The 23,125-nt window shown below is 43.2% G+C and overlaps 1 protein-coding gene across 1 annotated transcript in view; it reads left to right on the top strand.

Moving 5' to 3' along the window:
* Positions 1–542: 542 nt before the first annotated feature.
* sphkap (SPHK1 interactor, AKAP domain containing) overlaps positions 543–23,125 on the top strand; it is a gene marked incomplete at both ends in the record, with an annotated part of 84,186 nt that continues 61,603 nt past the window's right edge. Inside the window, one exon of the mRNA XM_080731446.1 lies at positions 543–586. Coding sequence (XP_080587572.1) covers positions 543–586 — 44 coding nt within the window. The remainder of the gene's footprint in view (positions 587–23,125) is intronic.

The raw sequence follows: 23,125 nt of genomic DNA on the forward strand, positions 1-23,125 counted from the left end.
CAATCAAACTCCCTGTGCGTGCATGCGTGCGAACATGACAGGTTACGATAGAGACAGTATGTGGGTATTTCAGGTGTGTGTGTGTGTGTGTGTGTGTGTGTGTGTGTGTGTGTGTGTGTGTGTGTGAGAGAGAGAGAGAGAGAGAGAGAGAGGTGGGGGGTAGACATACTGCTGTGCTTTGAAAATCTAACACCTGCTACATGACGCAGAGGGAAAACCACTGTGTCGAGAAACTGTTTAAAAGACACTCTGCCATCTGTTCCCACCTGACTTTGACAACCCCTGTGTGTGTGTGTGTGTGTGTGTGTGTGTGTGTGTGTGTGTGTGTGTGTGTGTGTGTGTGTGTGTGTGTGTGTGTGTGTGTGTGTGTGTGTGTGTGTGTGTGTGTGTGTGTGTGTGTGTGTGTGTGTGTGCGTGCGTGCGTGCGTGCGTGCGTGCGTGCGTGTGTGTCACTGGCCTACTTCTGGTCCTTAAATGATATTTCTATTTTGCAGGCATTAGGACCTGGACAAGTTCACCAGGAATTCGGACCACACGAAAAAATGCTTTCTTCATTGTTTGCTCTGCTACAGGCCTTTACAGAGACGTAAGTAAATATAAACACTATTTTCATTTACATGCATAACACCCTTTGGAAACATGGCTTAATTGTGCAAGTACTGCGTTCGGTGTTTCTGTCTCATCCTCTGTTTGTGTTCACACCCGTAGCCAATCAGGGACCAGAATTCATGGTGACGTCAGCATCAACAGCCAATGAGGGACCAGCATACTTGGTGGTGACGTCACCACCAAACAAGTGCAAACTGATATAAATAACAAGACGCAAGTTGGCACTTCGGCAGAGTGCCAACTTGCCCATCCACATACATACAGACAGCACCGAACAGTGCAGAACAGCACCGAATGCAGTACTTGCGCGCTCTGCTGGCGCACAAGTTGGCCATACATGGCCACGAGTGCACAGTAGGCAAGTTAGCACCTCGACAGAATGCAGTCTAGTTTCAACTGCATTTGTTTCATATTTTTTTATGGCCATAGCCTTATTGTTAACAGAATATCTTGTCATTTAACATGTCATGAACCCCATTTTGTAGATCAGCTACTTACACTTATTTACTGTGGAGCAGAAACAGCCTTGTATAGAGCCCTTGGGAATCCATTCAACTAAGTATAGGGTTTAAGTGGTTAAGCGTTTTTGGTACTAGGCCAGCACAGTGATTTGGCTGCCATTTCTGGCTGAAATTCGAGGATGTGAGGACAACGTTGAACAAGCCAAAGCTACTGTACCTACTGGCCTGGTGGTGGATTCATATAAAATATCCATCACTGACCACCAGAACACTGCCCTCCCCTCCACACGGGGGCACACTTTGGTTGCTCCACCCCATTAACATCTGTCCGCAGTTTGGTTGGTGATTATCCCATTAAATTGCTGCAATTCATCATCAGAGCCTGGAGTGCTCTCCCAGGGACACAGGCTAGGCGGGGAAAAAGATTGTGTGTGTGCGCGTGTGTGCGGACCAGCTTGTGTGGCAGGGAGGGAGTGAGAGAGAGCCGGGCGACAGAGACAAACAGTCAGAGAGACCTATAGCTGATTTATACTTTAGCTATCCCGCGACTGAGTCCTGCGCCAAAAATAGCTGATCTACAAGCAAGCACACAACGAGTCGCATCGTGACACGTTGTGAGCTTTTAGATCCGCTGTTTTTGGAGTATGAATCCGTTGTACTACAGAGTACTATAAATGAAGCAGGCGTGGGGGGGGGGGGGGGGGGGAGGTGTAAAGGCCAGCGTTTGTTCGTGCGCTGGGACTTCTGAGGCAGAGAGAGGGAGTCATAAAGATGTAATGGCTGCCGGGCTGCGCTGACTGAGCACGAGGCTCACCCAGAGACACCCCATCATCAGCGCCAGCCTCCCCCCGGCTGCACACAGAACAGGTGTCACGACTCAGACAGAGAAATAGATGATGGTGGTGCTGGAGGTTGGAGGAGGATGTCTTCATATAGACTAATAGCTCTTTCCCACTCGCTACACTAAGTGGCGGGTGTCGTGCCGTGAAACGTATTTCATGGCTTCTGGATTTATTTCCATGGCTCGGGTTCAGATAAGGCTCTAAGAACCTCATTTGAGCCCTGCTCAGGAGGTGGTACTAAGTTCTGGGAACCCAGAAAGAAAATGTATCATTTCATAATAGTTCAAAATAGCAGATATAAAAGCTCACATTTCACGATGTTTTTTGCCATTTTCCAATTTTTTAAAGGTTCTGAGTTACTCTTCGTAGTGAAAAAGAGCCATACGTTGTTGCTAGTGCTGAATGCAGTAGAAGTAACTGCACAGTGTTAATTGCGACCGTCAAGTTGCAGTTACTATCAAAACCTCCACCGGCTGTCTGTCAGTCAGTCAGTCAGTCAGTCAGTCAGTCAGTCAGTCAGTCAGTCAGTCTGTCAATCAGTCAGTCAGTCAGTCAGTCAGTCAGTCAGTTAGTCAGTCAGTCAGTCAAACGTCACACTTTTCTCTTTCTCATATCTCCGCCACCGTTCCCCCCGATCCATGCCAAACTTTGCACACACACTCCTTGGCTGCCAAACCACTACCTCCACCACCACTCATTTCTCACATGGCCCTCTTCTATCGCCACCATGAGGCCGATTCTTGCAAAACACATTTTTGGACACTGCTCCTACAAATTTTGCACTAAAATCACATTTTATGTCATCAACATGGATCTGTCACATTAAGGCCATGGCTACACGGAGCTGGATATTTCTGAAGCTAGACATTCTTTTGTGCTGTTGGGGCTTGGAGCCACACAAAGCTGGATATTTCGGCTGCGAAGCTGGATATTTTTTAAACCGGATAAATAAGTGGAGAGATTGAAAAATATCCGATTCACTGGATCCGTGTAGACAGGGAACCCGGATATCTCTGAAGACTTTACTGTGTGCGTGCTTGTTAGACCTAGATATCTTTGTCGTGTGGACCTAGATATTTTTCTATGTGGATATCTGAAAAAACGGGATATATGAAATATCCAGCTCCGTGTGGACCTAGATATTTTTCTATGTGGATATCTGAAAAACCTGGATATATGAAATATCCAGCTCCGTGTAGCCATGGCCTTAGCGCCACCATCAGGTTGATTTTTTTAAACACTTTCTTGGACACTGCTCCTACAGATTTTGCCCTAAAATCATGCAAAGCAGTACACAGTATGTCTACAGTCATGTAATCAACATGGATCTGTCCCATTTAGTGCCACCATCAGGCCGATTTTTACATGCGACCTGGCGGTCGCTTATCTCCCGATTTAGGGAGTCTTACTGGTTTACTGAGTCATGTTGACAAGCAAATAGCACACACCTGCTCCACATAAGATGCTATGATTCAAGTGGAGTCATCTGGGGCAAGAGTGTGTGTGTGTGTGTGTGTGTGTGTGTGTGTGTGTGTGTGTGTGTGTGTGTGTGTGTGTGTGTGTGTGTGTGTGTGTGGATGTGTTCTCTGCTTGTCTGTGTCTATACGTGTACACAAATTGCATCTGATGTGTATATCCATTGGAAGCCTTGCATTGAGGATCCCACCCAGTGCTCAACACATTTGGAATAGGCAGCATGTAAGCAGTTTTCCATCAGCTTTAAGCTGTTGTTCTGGGTACAAGTTCAGGTGTCAAGGACATTCAGAACACAACCACCTTACGTTCCATTCAGGAATCTCGAGTTGTAAGTCAAATCTTTTCATTGTTTTTTACTGCAAATGCACAGGCGTGTAAAGTGAAAAAGACACTGTGTGCAAAGTGAAAAACACACTGTGAAATCCAGAGTGTTCATTAACTCTGACAGTGGACCGTTAAGGGTCTATTTGGTTACATTTCTACACTCACAGAGTTCGGGATTTGCCATTTGTGACAATGGTTGAAAATGCCCTTCATAACATCCAAATACTGTACTAGGCCTCTTGTACTCCTAACCCAGCACCTGCAGACTTGCTGTGACATTTTCGGTTTGTTTTGAATGCTTTTTTCTTCAGTAGGCCTACGTTTTTCAGGCTTTTATGCCTTTATTGATAGTACAGAGATTAGACAAGAAACAAGGTGAGAGTGTAGAGAGTAGGAGGTGACATGCATCCAATGGATAGATTCCCAGGCCTTGCATTGCCGGAAATCAATCCAGGAACTTGCTGTCAGGCATCACCAGTATATGGTAGGCGCCTTAACCACTTGGCAATCAGCGCCCCCTATCTTTTCTTTTCTAAATTAATTGTGCACTATAAATCAACAAAACAAATTATGCAATTTCGAACCTCTCTAATCTTAATAACATAACTGTTCTGACGGTCCATTTGGTGTTTTTTTTCTGCATTCGTTCTGCATCTATCCAACTAGTAATTTTCTTGGAATCTTGTTGAGCATCTAAGGAGATGAAGTAGTTTTTGGAGGCTGTTCGGCAGTGAGGCAAGAGGCTGCAGCCATGGTTTATGTGCAGGTGTTTAGAGCCATAAGTGTGTAATCACATCAGTTCAGGGAAGAGGAGGAGGAGGTCAGAGCTGCAACTAATCAGAGGGAAGATGGATCTTCCAAACAGCAGAGATAAATCAGCGGTGATTCTCTTCTTCTTCTGTCTTTCTCTCTTTCTCTCTCTCTGTCAGTTTATATCTCTGTAATTCCTTTCTGATTTCTTTGTCTTTGTCTTGACTGGTCACAGTGTCACTCTCCCTTTCACTTGAGTCCCGAGTTGCGAAAACAAAAATGCAAAAGTGGCCTCTTGGATCCCCTCAGTGCCTTCTAGGGTGCAAGGTGATGAAGTGCCACCCTGGTTGCCCTTCCAGGAGAGAAAACATGATGAAGTGCCCTCCACGGTGCCCTTCCAGGGGAGAATGCAGTGCCATATAGAATGCTCGAAGGGTGGCCTATACATGCTCCCACATATGCGAGACAATTATGCCTAAAAAGGCAGAGGAGATGATTGTCAGGCAAAATCCCTCAACAGCAACAACCGCTGGCAAAAAGTTTTATTTTTCATTGCAACTGAAAAGGCCTTTCAGGAACAGAGAGAGAAAAAACTGCCATTGCTCACTGGAGTGGATTTTTCAGTTAAAACCTTTTAATACTCATTTGAAGGACCATGATAAATACTTTTATTGCGACCGTCAGGTCGCAAGTAAATATGCAAAGCTCCACCGGCTGTTCCGTCCATCCGTCCGTCAGTCTGTCCGTCATGGCACATCACGTCACACTTTTGGCCCTACTCGTATCTCCAGAACTGTTGCCCTTTTCCATGCCAAACTTTGCACACACACACACACACTCCTCACATGGCCCCCTTCAAGCGCCACCATGAGGCCAATTTTAGCAAAACACATTTTTGGACACTGCTCCTACAGATCTTGGCCTAAAATCACACAAAGCAGTACACAGTGTCTCTAAAGTCATGTCATCAACATGGATCTGTCCCATTTCCCATATTCCCTCCTGATTGGCTACCATTGCCTTCTAAAGTTTGTGTGTGCGACCTGACGGTCGTTTATCTCCCGATTAGGGAGTCTTACTGGTTTATAGTAAAACAGCATGTCATGAGACCTTTAATATCATTTTAGATAAGATTAGGAAAAGTTGATTTGGTTAAGGTTAGGTTTTGGGTTGGGCTTAAGGGTATTGTAATGTAAAAAAAACGGTTTGATATATGATAGATAACATTTCTGTGAGTCCAGCTAGTGAAGTTAGAGCCAGTCTAGGTTATACTCCATCCTCTCTGTCACTGTCTCCCTGGCTTCTTTTCTCTCTCTGCTTCTTTTTGTTTTTGTTTTCTCCTCAGATCTATTTCTCATACTGCCCCCCCACCCTTAAAGATAACACCCTGAAAACAACAGGGTTCTGTTTCCATTTATGTTCCATCGATTGAAGTTGTTTTGTAATGTGTTATTAGGCATCACACACGCACGCACACACGGACACACACGCACACGCGCACGCGCGCACACACACACACACACACACACACACACACACACACACACACACACACACACACACACACACTGTGTGGTTCTACAGTATAGGTATCAGATGGAGCCAGTGTTGTATGGGTATATTAAAGGAGACATTGCTGAGCCCACAGTCAGCAGGGCGTCTGGTCGGCCAAGGATTTGACCATCTGCTACATCTTTCTCCAGTCCTGCTCCACCTGAAAGACAATTGTGCACACTGCCTAGAGGGCATTTCTGAGTATAGTCTTTGATCACTCTTAACCTGTTAAAAATGTAAAATCAATTTTGTCATTTTATTTAGATGGTAAGGTAAGGTAAATTTATTTATAGAGCGCTTTTCAAAACAAATGTTTACAAAGTGCTGTACATCAAGTGAGCAAAGATAAAACAGATATAACTTCACATTAAAATAGAATAACAGCAGAAGGAATTTGAAACAAGGTAACAAAACCGTACATAAGGATCAACAATGCATAGACACAAATGTATACACAAAAATGATTGCGAAACAGATACGTTTTTAGTTGCCCTTTAAAGGCTTCAACTGTCTCTACATTCTTCAAGGACAGTGGTAGGTCATTCCAGAGGGTGGGTGCGATAAATTCAAAAGCTCGATCCCCTTTGTATATGTTGGCTATTCAAAAATAGCAGATATACAAGCTCACAGCGTCACTTAGTGCCACACTGTGAACTTGTACATTTTTATTTTTGAAAAATATTGAAAGTGTGAGAACTACAGATTTGTAGAATCCAAGTTTGGCACACTCTTCTTCCCACAGTGCTTGTGACAAAGCCATTCTGTCAGATCATCAGGACGAATGTGCTTCCATTTTGCTTTTGAGATATATAGACGGGTTTCTTGTTTACAAACATTGAGACTAAATGCACAGCTGAATGTATCATGTAATCAATTCCCACCAATCCCCAAACCTGTTGTTTTGGGGAGCGCTGCATGGTTTCTATTTATTGGCTAATTTTGGTACCGACCCATCAGTGTGACGTGGACCAGAAACCCGTCTATTGAATAGTTTAATTTATATGAATTCATTAGTGAATTCAAAATATCTGTGTAACTTCAGAAAAGTTATTTTTCTTTCTTAGTTGCCGTGATTTGTTTTATTTTCTTATAATGGAGCTTCATTGCAACTTTCTTTGCCGCAGGGGATTGGGATGTGAATGATCAAAAGTCTGACCAGCATTGTGGGAAATGTGTCCTCCGCACGCAGTCTCGCTGTCGCTGAGCCTGAAAGCTAACTGCCCTCTATTTTACTGGAGGGGTTTTGGGCATACCCTGGGATAGCCAATGGCCTTGTAGAAAAGAAAAGAATCCTTTGAGGCATAAACCATCCAAAAAACAATGTTTTTAACCCATTAAGACTACAAATGTCTTCTAAATCTTGATGAAAAATGTATGTTGCTATATCAGTGGTGCTCAAACTTTCAAACTTTTCAAATGTCAGGGACCCTCAAAATTAGATATATTTGCCTGCTGACCCCCGCCTCAATATATTTTGTTCCAGGGACCCCCAGAAGCAAAGATTTGAGTTAAAATGTTTGCTAAAAAAATCAAGATTTGCATATGTAGTGAGACGCGGAAGCGGGGATTGAACCCGGGACTCCCACTCGCCAGTCCAACGCACAACCAGTCGTGCTAATAGGGCTGAGCCCGATTAGCAGGGCTGTTGTCGCTGGTCCATGGCTGGTACTAACTGTGGGGGCTACAATCACCCCCCTGATCTTTGGAGCGCGCCCTCGCGCTTCACACTTCACGCCGGGGACCGCCGCACACGACGTGGACCTGTCCCTCACGCGAGGATATCACGCTCCTCATCCTGCCGACAACGCCAAATGTGGCATAGCGGTATAGTTTAGTGTAGCTGCCAGACAACGCCACCGGTGGAATTGCGCCCCCGGAAATAGTTCTATTATCTAATTCAAACATCTTAAGTTACCCAGGGGCCAGGGCACACAAGTTCGTTTTTACATTAATAACCAAGGCAGAAACGTATTTAACCAAAGTACAAAACAGGCTGTTTATTATAAGTTAGGCAGGTTAATTCAGTCAGTATATCATATCAACATCATTTCTTTTATAGGCTGTATATCATATCATCATCATTTATTTTATAGTCAGTATCTCATATCATATAATCATTTCTTTTATAGTCACTTTAATAATATTAATAATGGTAAAATAAGTTAAAAAGATGAACAGTGTACTAATGCAATCAACAATAAAACACTTAAAGTGACTATCTATGGGCCAGGTGCATAGGGCAAGGGGAATAGGAACAGGGCGACCGCCCCAGGGAAGTGGCTCTCCAACAAATCACAGCAAAATCAATATAAACAAAAGAATATAATCAAACACAGCAAACGGGGGGGATTACCACAACCCTGGGCGGCCGTCCCTGTCCCACGTAAGGCCCCAGCACCGTGGCCTGTGTAATAGAAAGAGACAGGTGTTAGAATGAATGATTCACAGTAGTTTCAATATAGGACTGGTTTCCTATTGAAACTAAATATTGCCGTCTATATATATTGGCCTAGTGCCGGATAGTTATAATTAAATCAAGTAAAGGAACTAAATAAACTAAATAGCACAATAAACCATAAAGCAAAATAACAAACAATAAAGCTGGCCGTAAAGCCGGGCTATGGACCGCCGGGTAGGACGGCTGTAAGGAGCCGTACAAACGGCGTGTCTTCGTGCCGCCCGCCGGCAACTTTATGAATGGAGGAAGAGTGGTATGGTATCAGACGTTGGCTTTTCTTAATGGCTGGTGACCGTAAAAGGTCCGCAAAGCAGCAGCTGCCCTGGCCCTGAAACAGGCAACAAGCGGCCCGGTTAGTTTACTAATTATACTATAAAGTTCACAGAAACAGGAACAGAGAGATGCACAACTCACCACTTAAACAACAGCGGCCGACACGGATGTCCCGTCCGTGCAGTGGCCCCCGGGTATAGCTGTTACTAAACTGGAATAATAAAACAAAGCCCATGTTTAGTCTGGTGCAGACACCAAACGAAACTATACTGCAGAGAGGGAGGACTATAAACCTACCTAATGTGCGTGTTCTTAATCACCGCACAGAAGCGCAGGAGCTCGTTGACGAGCGTGGTAGCATCAAAGCTAAGAGACAACAAACGGTCATGGTCAAGTTCAAGTTCACTATGCAGCATATACTGGCGATTGTTTAAGCAGCAAGACAGAGAGACATACCTGGATTGAACAAGACAGGAGCACCGCGATAAGCCCAACGGCCAGCGTTTAAAAGACAACGTTTAGTGGTTGCAGAGCACCCACAACAAGTGTGCTGCGTGGCACTAGGTGAGCAGAGACAGACGGCTGACTGTGAGAGGAGTTGTGTGGCCTATATACTGGTGGCAATCAACTCACTGCTGAGTGGGCGGAGAGTGGACTGTGGGAACGAACGCCCATTCTGCTACACATAGATTTTCAAGAATTTTAAAAAATAGCAGATCTACAAGTTCACAGCGCTATATGAGCTTGCATAGCTGCTATTTTTGAATAGCCAAAGAAATCTAAAATGACACATGCTTTCCTGGTTTTAATAGGTTAACGGACACCGCACACTCCTTTCAGAGCTCCACTGGTTTTGATGATTTCAAATGGAAACCTGGCAGGGGAAGGGATTAGGAGGGACAGTAAAAAGCAAGAAGCCATAGAAACCATTGTAGCCAAACACGGTAGTGGAACACTGTGAACACAATAAAACCCTGAGTGTTCATTGAACTCTGAATGCACCTGAAAAATGTTCCATTTGTACACTCAGGATTTTCTAGTGTACAGTCAGAAACATATAGCCATACCTCCCATCCCACAGCCTGCATCATTTCTGAGTTGAGAGCACCGCACAGTGCCTTCTAGAAGGAGTGAAGAGGGACAGGCGAGATGATGAATGTTACGAGAAATATATATATAGAGAGACACAGATACACAGACAGGGGGACAGAGACAGAGACAGTGACAGTGACAGAGACAGAGACAGAGACAGAGACAGAGACAGAGACAGAGAGAAATATCAAAATCGGGATGCTACTGTATGTGTAATGTTGTGCTGTCACTGTCAGTCCAATCATATAGAAAACATTATTTTGGCATCAAGACATTTTAAAGGATCACATCGCCCATTTTCAACCTATTTTCATGGAATTGATCCTCACTATTGCTCATTTTAAGATGTCTTACCTCTTTGATACCTGTCTGCTCACTCTGTGTCTCAGAGGAGTGATATGGACAATAGTGTCTTCTATTTCAGTGTACTAACTCTCCATGAAGAGAAAGGCTGTAGCTTCTTGGAATCGGGATCGATGATTTGTAGGCTGTTTTTTGAACTGTCCATTGCCAACCAATGAGAATCCAAGGATTTCACTCTCTGACTTCCACATTAAAATCACAAATATTACAAACCTTTTCCTAACTAACGTTCTTTGGAATGACCATATTGCCAATGTCTCTGAATCAGACGGTGTCCCAGTCTAGACTCAAGACAGTCTAATTTAAGTACAGCTTACAAATTAGACATTTAATTCCACTATTTTCCCTTACCTGATATCTCCAAGTTTCAAATTTGTACATTTTTTCGCAAAGTAAAGCTCTTTGCACACAGGACAGTTATTCACTAGTATTATTATTACGATGTGAATGTCAATTGGTGATTGTTATGGGTAACATTTTTACTGAAGGACATGTTTACACCTCTCTCTGTCTCTTTCTCTCTCCTCCTCCCTCTCTCCTAAACTACATTAGAAGAACGTAATTAGAATTTAATCCAACTATGTCTTCAAATCTCTGCTCCCCTGCTAATGCAGGATAATATGAACAAAGGCAACGAAGGATGGTTACACAGTACACAGTAAAATCCAATAGAACTTTGTGTAAAGACAGCTTCTATTCCCTCCTCTGTGAGGTACATTATTACACTGTCCACGAAGATGCTACGCATACCAGGTCCTTATAGTGGTACGTCGGCTCACAGCAGAATAATCAGAGTATAAGAAAACCATAATTTCGGCAGACAACTGCCTTTATACCCTGAAGAAGGCAGTTGTCTGCTGAAACGTTGGTTTTCTTAAACTCTGCGTCCAGAATAAATATTGGCACTTTGTGCACCCGCTTTCTTGTCTTTTAAAGACTACCATTGAGAACATTCTTACACTCCCAGAGATAATTTAACGTTCCAGATTTTGCTTTGTAGTGTGACCGTGAGAAGAGGGACAGAGGGGGAAATAGCGTGGCACCTCTCTCCGAACACATTTTACCTCAAAGAACAATATTCTATCCCAGAGTTTATTCGTGATTTCATGCCCTTTGAGCAGCCAGAAAGGCCCTATCTCTCTCCCACAGCCACAGCATCCGTTGTTTCACAGACTTTAATAAATGATACCATCAGACCGGAATAATACAGCCTGGGCTTTGATGGCCAGGATGCCAGGCAGGGCAAGGCAAGGGGATAAATTTAGCCCCACCACTCAATGAGCATTGATCACTCTGTTTACGGGCTGCGCCTGCACCTTTTATGGGTTTTCCATTTCTTCATGAATATTTAAACTACGGAAATCTTTATTCCTAGCACCTGATTTATACGTAGTTGTGCACCGGTGTCGTGCGCCAAAAATAGCCAAGCTCACAACACGTCGCTTGTAGATTGTGTGGGTGCGCGACACACCCACACAACTAACTAACTAAGTATAACTCAGGCTTAATGCCTTGGCCACAGCCTTTCATAGCTCATTCTGAGCTAGCCGCCGGGTCATTATGTTTTGTATGCAATGTAACAACGGCCCAGGCCCAGAGGGACACCCATGTGCACTGAGGGCCTGCGTGAGTGACAGCCTCACTGCCTCCCGTTGCAGTCATTGCATCTGCCCCATTCACTGTGGTCCTACGTCATCATACATGTGTAAGGGGGCTTTAAATTATGCATCGTTGTTTTTTCCGCTGAAGTCTCAAAGTCTGCAGGTGGAATACTTTGTCGTCTCAACTTTCCTTTAATTGACCTCGCTTTAAAAAAGAAAGGGTGCAGTGATATCGATCTGCCTTAAGTACAATACTTTCTTAGTTTGAGAACACTTTTCAGTATTTGAGAACACATTTCAGTGTGTGTGTGTGTGTGTGTGTGTGTGTGTGTGTGTGTGTGTGTGTGTGTGTGTGTGTGTGTTTGACTGGGAAGACATCAATGGGTTAGGTAATTTAACATCATGAAAACCAAACTTCTTGTTCAACAAAATTGAAACTACAGGTACAATGGAAAGCGTCTCCTGGCGATAAAGCTGCCATCGGCAGCTTGTCGGCAGCAAATCGAGACTTCCACCGACGCGCCAATGGGAAACTGGAATTGCTCAGTTTTGATGAGACGTCCTTTCCCCGTCTGGAGTGAGTTTTGGTGAGAGAAAAGATGGTAGAGGAAATCTCCGGTTGCCAGATTCTGTGAGTGAAACAAGCGTCCAGATCTATGAAAACAAGCCCAAAAGAAGCGACCATTTTCACCACTTGAGCTCTATTACATGAAAATAATCTTGAAAGCAAGGCCAAATAAGCATCTACACTTCAGAAACACGCCCAAACAAAAACAACTATGAATGTTTACAATAGACTTTACAGGAAAACAAGACCATAGTCGCTTATAATAAGCAGACCTGGCAACCCTGCCGGCTACCGAGGTGTCATCTGAATGCAATGTTCTGCCCGACTTTTAAATGCCAAGTTTGCCAACTAATGCCAGCAGACTAGAACAGACTAGCAGTTTGAAGCTGTTGCTGTTGCTTTAAGTGTGTGGGTGAAGGCCAGAAGACAGACTTATGGAAACTCCAGTGGAAGAGCAGAATGTCTTTGTGTAGACATTGGGTATTCTTCCACTTAAAAACAAGTGGAAGTACTTTGAAGGAGGAGAACAGCTCCTAAATCAATCTGGGAAAGATTGAAATTATTTTTAAAGAAGACAGCTGCTACCCCCCCATCCCAACGCGCCTTCCAAAAGTCGAGGTAGGTGAAAAAAATAATAGCCGGAGAGGCTTCAATCAGAGGAGTAAAACACTCCCACGATTCTGTTATCATTACATTTCTGTGATAAAATGAAGTCGTTACACACAAATGACTTATTTAACAGTGATCTTACATCAAGTAGCCCTGTCTTGGATACATTAGTCATGAAGCAGTGGAGGAGACATTGGCCGACAGGGGATGGGAATAAGATTGGATGGTGGGAGAGGGATGGCTTGCTGAACACCTGATCCTTCTGTTACTGGTCACAAGAAACACTTTATGACACTTTTAAAATCATACAGATTTACAGAAGGCCAGCATGACCTTCATTGTTGTATAACGGGCCTTTCTGATGAGAAAGGTGTGTGTCAGAGAGAATTAAAAATATACTTTATAAAATTAGAAACAATTTGCTTGGTGCCCACTGCCTATCTTATTTGGGTGGATGCCATCTAGTAGAAATCCAGCTTAGTCCATTAATACAAATTGCTAATAAAATACCCTGCTGCCAAAGTTTACATAATGTTCACACTTCACAGCCAATGATCAGTTAATCTGTTTTATTATTAAACATTGTTACACATTTTATGTTGTATGCTGTTAAATGTTTGGCTCTCTGACTGCAGCTCCCTGAGGTATGACACATAGATGCCTGAGACCAAAAGTAAAAACAAAACATGCTACTCAACTACTTTCAAACGGGCATCTCAGAGTGGTAAAGTCCCTGCCCACCACCACGAAGGTTGTGGGTTCGAATCCACTGTGGTGCAACCACGGAGAGAGAACCCGGGTGGCGATGGTGATAATTGTCATTGGGTTCATCCTACGGGCTGGGGTGGCACCTGTCTGCAGGGAGTGGGCGGGAGGAGTAGGACGAAGGCTCTACGTCCTGGTGGAGTGTGGGGACTTCTCACTGGCCCGTGAGCCAGTAGGATAGAACACAGAAATGTGTGTGGGGAGGAATCAATTGGCATAACGACTACATTGGGGATAAAAAGGGGGTAATAATAATTTCTGTTATTTCTATTTCTTTTTAAAATAATCTTTGAAAGTGTAAAAAGGTGTATAGTTAGATTAGGGAAGTACATTAATCTCAGCTTTGAATACAGACTGCATGTTAAAAGAATCATAGGGAGATGGTCATTCTCGAGGTCGGCTGCACCCTTGATTGTACAGCTTAGGGGAAGCCTTTCTAACCAGTGCTAAAATATCATCAGCTAGAGCATACCATCGCACAGTTAGGCTACAGATATAAACTTTTAGTTTTTAGTTTTTTTCGTTGAGAGCCTATTTGGGGACCGTACCTATGTTCCCCAGGTTCTATGTTCCCCACTCACCACCTAAACATAACAACCCTAACCCTTACCCTAACCTCACTAAAACTAATGCTGTGAGGTGGGGAACATAGAGAGGGGAACATAGAACCTGGGGAACATAGAGAGGACCCCCCTATTTGTAGCCAACTTCAAATGCAAGGCTAACACAGTTAGCAAGGCTCGATTTGGAGGAGATGTTGTTTCCCTTATCCATGATTGATGTCTGCTGTGTCTGACAAGTATGTCAACTGTATTTGTATGTAACAATGTTCTGCTTTATAGGCACTTTGTAACTGTCTGTTTTCCTATTGTCTGACGGCACTGGCAGTGTCCTTTTGTCCTTTGTACAAGGTGTGTGTTTGTGACGTGCCTTCTTTGGAGTGAGACTGTGTGTGTGTGTGTGTGTGTGTGTGTGTGTGTGTGTGTGTGTGTGTGTGTGTGTGTGTGTGTGTGTGTGTGTGTGTGTGTGTGTGCGTGCGTGCGTGCGTGCGTGCGTGCGTGCGTGCGTGCGTGCGTGCGTGCGTGCGTGCGTGCGCGCACGTGTTTTATTTTTTTAATTTATTTAATAAATAATTTAACATTTTAAGTTAAATATCTGAAAACACAAATTGACATGAATCCAAAATACACTGATGATCTTGCTGTCAAACAATGAAACAATATGGAATCTATGAACAGGTTGTGGGGGGCTCCCTGCTTCATCTATTTCTCAACTAAGGGGTCCTTGGCCTAAAAACATTGAAGACCCCTGGTGTAGACTGTTGCCAATGAGAACCAATAATTGAATTGGGGAGTCAAAGCACCTGCTAGTTTATTTGCTCTCCATGTTAATTACGAACATTAATTGAGTTGTATGCAGTCATTGGCAGTGTCCCTCTCCTGCAGGGGTGTCGCACCAAATTCTGGGCCCTGGGTACAAGGATTCACTTCAATTATTTTGTGCTTTAACTATTGAAAAATAGCAGATCTACAAGCTCACAGTGTGGCACCGAGTGCCACGCTGCGAGCTTTTAGATCTGCTATTTTTGAAAAATCTTGATAATTTTGTGCAAGTCTTTGAATATTTCAAATTCTTCTAAGGTTTTTTGAAAAACCTATGTTTCTACCGGTATGTCAGTGATGACGCGCTGTGAGCTTGTATATCCGCTATTTTTCAATAGCTAAAGTATAGAATAATTAAGGCCCCTCCACCTTCGGCCCTAGTAACTCAGTCCCACTCCCCCCCAATCTACAAGCTCACAGTGTGGCACCGAGTGCCACGCTGCGAGCTTTTAGATCTGCTATTTTTGAAAGATCTTGACAATTTGTGCAAGTCTTTGAATATTTCAAATTCTTCTAAGGTTTTTTGAAAAACCAATGTTTCTACCGGTATGTCAGTTATGGCGCACTGTGAGCTTGTATATCTGCTATTTTTCAATAGCTAAAGTATAGAATAATTAAGTCCCACTCCCCCCCCCTTGTGACGCCCCTGCTCTCCTGCCTCCCTGCATGGAGTCACATCCATCTATGTTGCCAGCGCTTGCTGAGGTTGTGCCTTGCAGCAAACTCATGTGAATAATAATTGTCAGGGTTGGATTTACTGGGGGAATATGCCTCTGCTTTTGATATCCCCTTTTGGTCATTCATTTTTTTTATGGCCGGCACGGATATGTTTTTTTTTCTTCCAGTGAATTAAATACACTATACAGTATGTGCCTTTCCTGTTGGGAAATGTACTGTAGACTGCTTGATATTTTAATTAAAGTTATGTTAATTACAGTACATTAACCCTGGTGTCCCTATTGAAAAAGATTTGAAATCTTTGTCAAGACCTTTCCAAAACTTTGTGAGCTGGTATAGATCGGCTACTTTCACTATTTGGCCCTGATAACTGTCACAGTGTTGCAACTTCAAATGTCCTTTCAAAGTGGCTGGTAAAACTTAACGTTGCTTCCACAGCAGGTCTGTATGTTTTTCCAAGCGTGTTGTTTTTGTGTGTGTGGTTGTGTGTGTGTGTGTGCGTGCGTGTATGTGTGTGTGTGTGCATCTCTTGTGCCTTATTCAATGACGTATTCCTCAGTGTATGGACAGTCAGTTGTGTGGTGGATTAACTGAATGAAGGAAGCCTTCCTCCTCTCCACTTCCACTGCCCTCTGGGGAGGATTAGAGGAAGGCAGACGCTAATCAGACAGCAGAGCAGGCAGAGACTGCTGGAGAGAGGGAGGAAAACGATGGTGTGAAGGAAGGGGAGATTCAATGGCATAATACACAGTAGATGAAGAGAGACCAATGGAAAGATAGCGAGAGAGTAATAAAGATGGACTTGAGATAGGGCTGTTCGATTTGGCCTAAAAATAAAATCCTGATTTATTTCTCAGAAAAGTCAATTTTTGATTTTGATTTTGATTTTTTGGGTAAAAAGAATACATTGTTTCAAATATGTTGTTTTCATTTAAAAAATGCAAACAAATGAGATGTTTTTCTATTGGAATAAAAGAAAGGGCATGTCAGAGAGAAATAACGTTAATTTGGTGTCAGACTCAGGCTTATTATAGCCTATTGCAGAACCTTTAGGAGGTGCTTTCAGAGGACCGGGTTGTTATGTGGACTTTTTGCCCCATGCAGGGCTCTAATGAGCATCATCCCTACCCGAATTACCCTAATTAAAATGAAAATCGACGAGGGGTCCCATCAAGGGAAATTCTTCAAGCACACTCACGAGTCAAGGAACAGCAAAAAAGTAAAAATTGATTTGATGATTTTTTTTTTCTTTATCTTCCAAACAAAAAAAATCTGGTTTCGATTAAAGATCGATTAATCACCCAGCCCTAACTTGAGAGTGCATAGCGAAGGCGACTACATAGCAGAATCCTGAGTGCTCAGTTAACTCTGAAAGTGTACATAATGGACCCGTTTTAAATAAGATTTCTTTTCCTTTTATATCTAAAACTACAATAATAATAATAACCAGGCCTTTTATGATGTTTATCCTTAATGTAACCATGCATGTCACTGGAAATTAGTGGGGGGAAAAATACATAAATTACAGTTTAGTATAAATGTGCTTGTATTACCATTACAGTATGTTTATGATAGTTGTCCTTGTCCAGCAGGTCTTGTCCAGACTTGGCTGGATTAGGCCCTCAGGCTGGGTCTGGTCCTTGTCCAGACTTGGCTGGATTAGGCCCTCAGGCTGGATATGGCCCCAGGCTGCCGGCTGCATCACAGCATCCTGCCGGAAGCACAATCTGTCACCACCAGCCACAGCTACTGTATGTAGTACAGTAGAGCTCTGAACTGCTAGTCTCAGTCAAGTATTTTAAACACTGAATAATCTTTGGTGCTGGTCCATATTGCTTTATAATTATAGCATGGTGCTGACCTTACACAGTAAAATCCTCACAAAATAATAGCAAATCTACAAGCTCACATCATGTCACATTGCGACGTGTTATGGCCTGTTGAGTAGGTTGTAGGCCCATCTGCTGTGCGATTGTAGATCTGCATTAAGTCATATTATCTCCAGTGTACTGTTGCAGTCTGCAGCATACAAAAAAAATACAAACTTTCCTTGGCTTTGGCAGGTTAATAATAACAAAATAACGATATGAGAACTTCTGCAGTGCCTTGCCAAAATTCTGTTCAGAAGTTCTTGCACCTCCAGAATTTTCTAACTAGCCGAACACCTCTGCTGGCTAGAACATGTGTGATTGGTCAGAAGTTCAAGGTGGACATGATTGACTTTGTTTTGTTGCCGCAGTCTGCCCAAGGCTTGATTCTGCCAGCAGTGAACAATGGATAGTTTTGAAGAGAGGTTGGCTGAGGAGGTTAGGAAGTAAACACCTCTATTATTCCTCTCTGAGGGACCATAAGCACAAACTGTCACAAGAAATGGCAATACCTCCATGACAAATGTGACAAAGCATGTCAGAGTGCCGGTGATAGAACACAAGTGGAGATCCAGGTGGTGATATACCACCAGCGCTCAGGTTCAGAACTAAAACCGATAATTACTCCTTTAGATAATTATCATCACTGCCGGGTGGAATCCTTGTATGTCCAAAACTGTTACTTTTCTGGAAATGGAAAGAAGCACCTGTGTTCCAGTGAATCCAATGTTATTGTTATTATCAGTAACAAGTCTCACTGGTTCCTATTATTGCTACTTTTGTGGGACACTGTATAACAAAGTAGGGCATTAATTTACAAAAAGAAAAAGACAATACACAAGAAGTTGAAATGTGGAGATACCATTAGGTTTCTGCTCGACAGTAACAAATATGTAATGGAAGAGGTAAATGCAACACGTTACCCCTAGTGAGAACAAGTCATCATCTTTTAAGGAAAATGGCTTTTAGAAAATGTATGCAGAATGTCACAGCTGCTTGTTTATTTTATTTAAGCTGTGTTTTTAGTTTATAAAGTCTTTAAAGTGTTTTATGTTTTGTTTGTCCAAGACCAAGGACCACAATGGAAATAAGTCTCTGACTTTATTGTGTTTTTATCCTTGAAGTTTCTTTTTGAGACTGTACAAATGTAACCAAAAGGTCCATGAACTCCATGTGGTTACATTTGTACTCTCAGAGTAAAAAAGAACAAATAAAAAACACTCAGGATTTTACAGCTAGTCGAGTACATTTGGCCAATGAGCAGCTAGCCTATAAGAGCTAATGTCAAATGTTAGAAGAAGCCTGTAAACAAGAGAGTCAGTGATTGGTCAGCAATGTAATTAACAAACAACAAGCTGCTTCAGAGGGACAATGAGTCTTTCGGTTGTTAACCTTTCCAAATGATTATAATAATCAGGTCTCATAATAATAATGTCTGGATATGACAAGTGTCCAGGTGGAGGGGGAGATAGATGGAAAGGACAAATAAATATAAACATGGAAGAATAACTGAGATGATGGGGGCTGTGATTAGACTGATGAATTGTCCCATTAGTTTTAATTGCACCCATATCCTGCCATTGCCAGCTATGAAGTGTGTTCACAGCCATTTCGCACTAATACAGCCATTTTTTATTGTTCATGCATGCGTGGAAGAGGGTGAGAGGACCATACATGCGTGTACGCGTGCACCAACTTCCTTGTATCTTACTAGAGGTTCGGACTGTATTGCGGCCCTCACATCTAGTAGCATCGGCCCACACATCGAGTAGGCTACAATATCGTCTAGAATACTATTATTATTCAAATACAAGCCCAAACCCCATAGGTAGAGGGTGGCTTGCTGTGCATTGAAGCCTGCAGACGTGCATTGAAGCCTGCAGACGTTATAATAGCTGTCTATTTGTCTACTGCTAGCATTTACAACATGTTATGGGAATCCCCATGTTAAACTTTGCGGTAAAGGTATAGTGTGTAACTAGAAAATGTGCAATTTGTGAAATTGCAAGTGTGGTTGCCCTGTGGTTCAAATCATATTTGAGTTTTGGGAAGTGAATTACCATTATTTTCGGGGCTATGTTTGTTTACCAGTAACTGCTGCATCTTGTCTGTGTCTGACATCATAGATGGACAAACGTAGAAACGTAGGTCCTCAGCCAAATTACAGTTTAATTTCTCTATTATAGCATCTAGATTCGACTTAACCACTCTCTCACACTTACAGTACGATATATACAGTTGTAGAATTCTGTACCAAATATTATCTAATAAAACTCTTCACGTATGGGGTTCCTGACACAAGCTCTTGGGAGTCCATGACCTAATAAGCATTGGGGGTCTTTGACGTGAAAATGTTTGAGAACCACATGACACATTTGTACACTGCAATTGTGTTGTTGTCTCCACCAGCCGAAGGCATGGGGGAGAGTATGTTTGTCTCCACCAGCCGAAGGCATGGGGGAGAATATGTTTTCCCCTTCGTCCGTCCGTGCATGCGTGCGTGCGTCCGTCCGTCCGTGCGTGCGTCCGTGTGTCCTCGCAGTTTGTGTGCAGCTAATCTCAGTCGCCGTTGGCCCGGTCGCTGCCAAAGTGAGCACACACATTCCCTGGATGCCAATCTAGAATCTCTGCCCTAAATTTTTCAAATGGGCCTTTTCCAGCGCCACCTAGTGGCCGATGTTCGCAAGACACATTTCTGTGCACTACTCTTACAGATTTTGTCCAAAAATCCTACAAATCGGTAGGCAGTATCTCGACAGTCATGTGATCGATATGGATTTGTCCGATTTTTCATATTCCATCCTGATTGGCTAAGATTGGCTTCCAAAGTTTGTAGGATTGAGCCGTTTTGATCAAAATGCCTCAAATCCCAAACGCAAAGTGCAATTATCACGAAATCGCGCACACACGTTCCCACTAGGTCGAGGAAGAAATGCCACTTCAAATTTTTGAAATCAGCCTCATGGTGGCGCTATAACAGGCCCATTTGTGGTTTTACCTATAACTCCACCGATCAGTTTCAAACTTTGTAAGCGCACTCCCTAGAGGCTAAGGATAAACCTTTGCCCTGCATTTTTCACATCAGCCTTTTATAGCGCCACCTTTGGGCCGACTTATGTAAAACACATCTTTGGATATTACTCCTTGAGATTTTATCCAAAAATCACGCAAATTAGTACACAGTATCTCTATAGTCATGTGATCAAGTCCGATCTGTCTGATATTTCATATTCCATCCTGATTGGCTAATATTAGCTTCCAAAGTTTGCAGGATTGCTCTGTTTTTGAACAAAATGCCTCAAATCATCAACGCAGCTTGCGATTACCGTGAAATTTGCCACACATATTCCCACTAGGTCAAGGAACAAATGCTACCTTTTTCACATTGGGCTTTTATAGCGCCACCAGCAGGTAGACTTTAGCAAAACACATTTCTGGAACACAATGCTTCAAATCACGCATGCAGTGTCCGATTGCCATGAAAGATCTAAGGTGACGAACATATGCCACCCTTTTTACATTGGCCTATTATACAGTAGTACCACCAGGACGCACACCCTGGTGGAGACCTGTGCTCGGAAGAGCACTGCTTCTAGTTTCCCCTCCATCCGTCCGTGTGTCCGTGTGTCCGTGCGTCCGTGTGTCCGTGTGTCCGTGTGTCCGTGTGTCCTCGCAGTTTGTGTGCAGCTAATCTCAGTCGCCGTTGGCCCGGTCGCTGCCAAAGTGAGCACACACATTCCCTGGATGCCAATCTAGAACCTCTGCCCTAAATTTTTCAAATGGGCTTTTTCTAGCGCCACCTAGTGGCCGATGTTCGCAAGACACATTTCTGTGCACTACTCTTACAGATTTTGTCCAAAAATCCTACAAATCGGTAGGCAGTATCTCGACAGTCATGTGATCGACACGGATCTGTCCGATTTTTCATATTCCATCCTGATTGGCTAAGATTGGCTTCCAAAGTTTGTAGGATTGAGCCGTTTGGAACAAAATGCCTCAAATCCCAAACGCAAAGTGCAATTATCATGAAATCGCGCACACACGTTCCCACTAGGTCGAAGAAGAAATGCCACTTAAAATTTTTGAAATCAGCCTCATGGTGGCGCTATAACATGCCGATTTGTGGTTTTACCTATAACTCCACCGATCAGTTTCAAACTTTGTAAGCGCACTCCCTAGAGGCTAAGGATAAACCTTTGCCCTGCATTTTTCACATCAGCCTTTTATAGCGCCACCTTTGGGCCGACTTATGTAAAACACATTTTTGGATATTACTCCTTGAGATTTTATCCAAAAATCACGCAAATCGGTACACAGTATCTCTATAGTCATGTGATCAAGTCCAATCCGTCTGATATTTCATATTCCATCCTGATTGGCTAATTTTGGCTTCCAAAGTTTGCAGGATTGCTCCGTTTTTGAACAAAATGCCACAAATCATCAACGTAGCTTGCAATTACTGTGAAATTTGCCACACATATTCCCACTAGGTCATGGAACAAATGCTACCTTTTTCACATTGGCCTGTTATAGCGCCACCAGCAGGTAGACTTTAGCAAAACACATTTTTGGAAGACAATGCTTCAAATCATGCATGCAGTGTCCGACTGCCATGAAAGATCTATGGTGAAGAACATATGCCACCCTTTTTACATTGGCCTATTATACAGTAGCACCACCAGGACGCACGGCCTGGTGGAGACCTGTGCTCGGAAGAGCACTGCTTCTAGTTGTCATTGTACAACTTCTGTAGTACTTTATCTATGTGCCTCTCCGGAGGCCTTTGCGGACGTCCGTGGTGGAGCAACCCTCCGGGCCTGAACCCTCCGGGCCTGTCGCTACCTGGGCAGGCACCCGGAGCGAGACGGAGGCCTACGTGGTTGATCCTGCCAGTAGCATATCATCACTGTCGGGCAGAAACCTCGTATCTCCAAGTTCCAGAGTTGGCCAATTGTCAACTTTTGCTTCACAACCATGGCGACTATGTGTGCTTGAAATCTAATTGGCTGTTTCATCCTTCAACCACAAAATATCTTCTGTTGATTTCAGGGTGCTTGTCCTTTTTATCCGTCCTCTCTAACCATCCTCTCTGGATTTGGTAGTAATTTGCACATAAATGAAGTCCCTTCGATCCAAATAATCCTTTAAAGAGTTGCAATGCTCCGAGTGTAAACATCTCTCTCTGTCACTCTCTGTCTCTTGGCTTCTTCTGTCTCTCTGTCTGTCTGTCTGTCTGTCTGTCCTTCGGTCCTTCCTTCTGTCCGTTTCTCTCTCTCTTCTCTCTCTGCTATTCATGCAGTGATAATTTAAAAGCCAAATGATTTCAAAGAGATGCATCAGATTAATCCAATCCACTGAATCCAGTTTTTTTTTAGGTCAGTGGGTTCAACCCTGCAGCTCTTTTTTTTCACTGTCTTGCTCAACACTCAATCTTACGGTCTTTACCCCCTTT

This window comes from Nannobrachium achirus (assembly GCF_963921795.1).
Source record: "Nannobrachium achirus genome assembly, chromosome: 8".
NCBI classification, from domain to species: Eukaryota; Metazoa; Chordata; class Actinopteri; order Myctophiformes; family Myctophidae; genus Nannobrachium; species Nannobrachium achirus.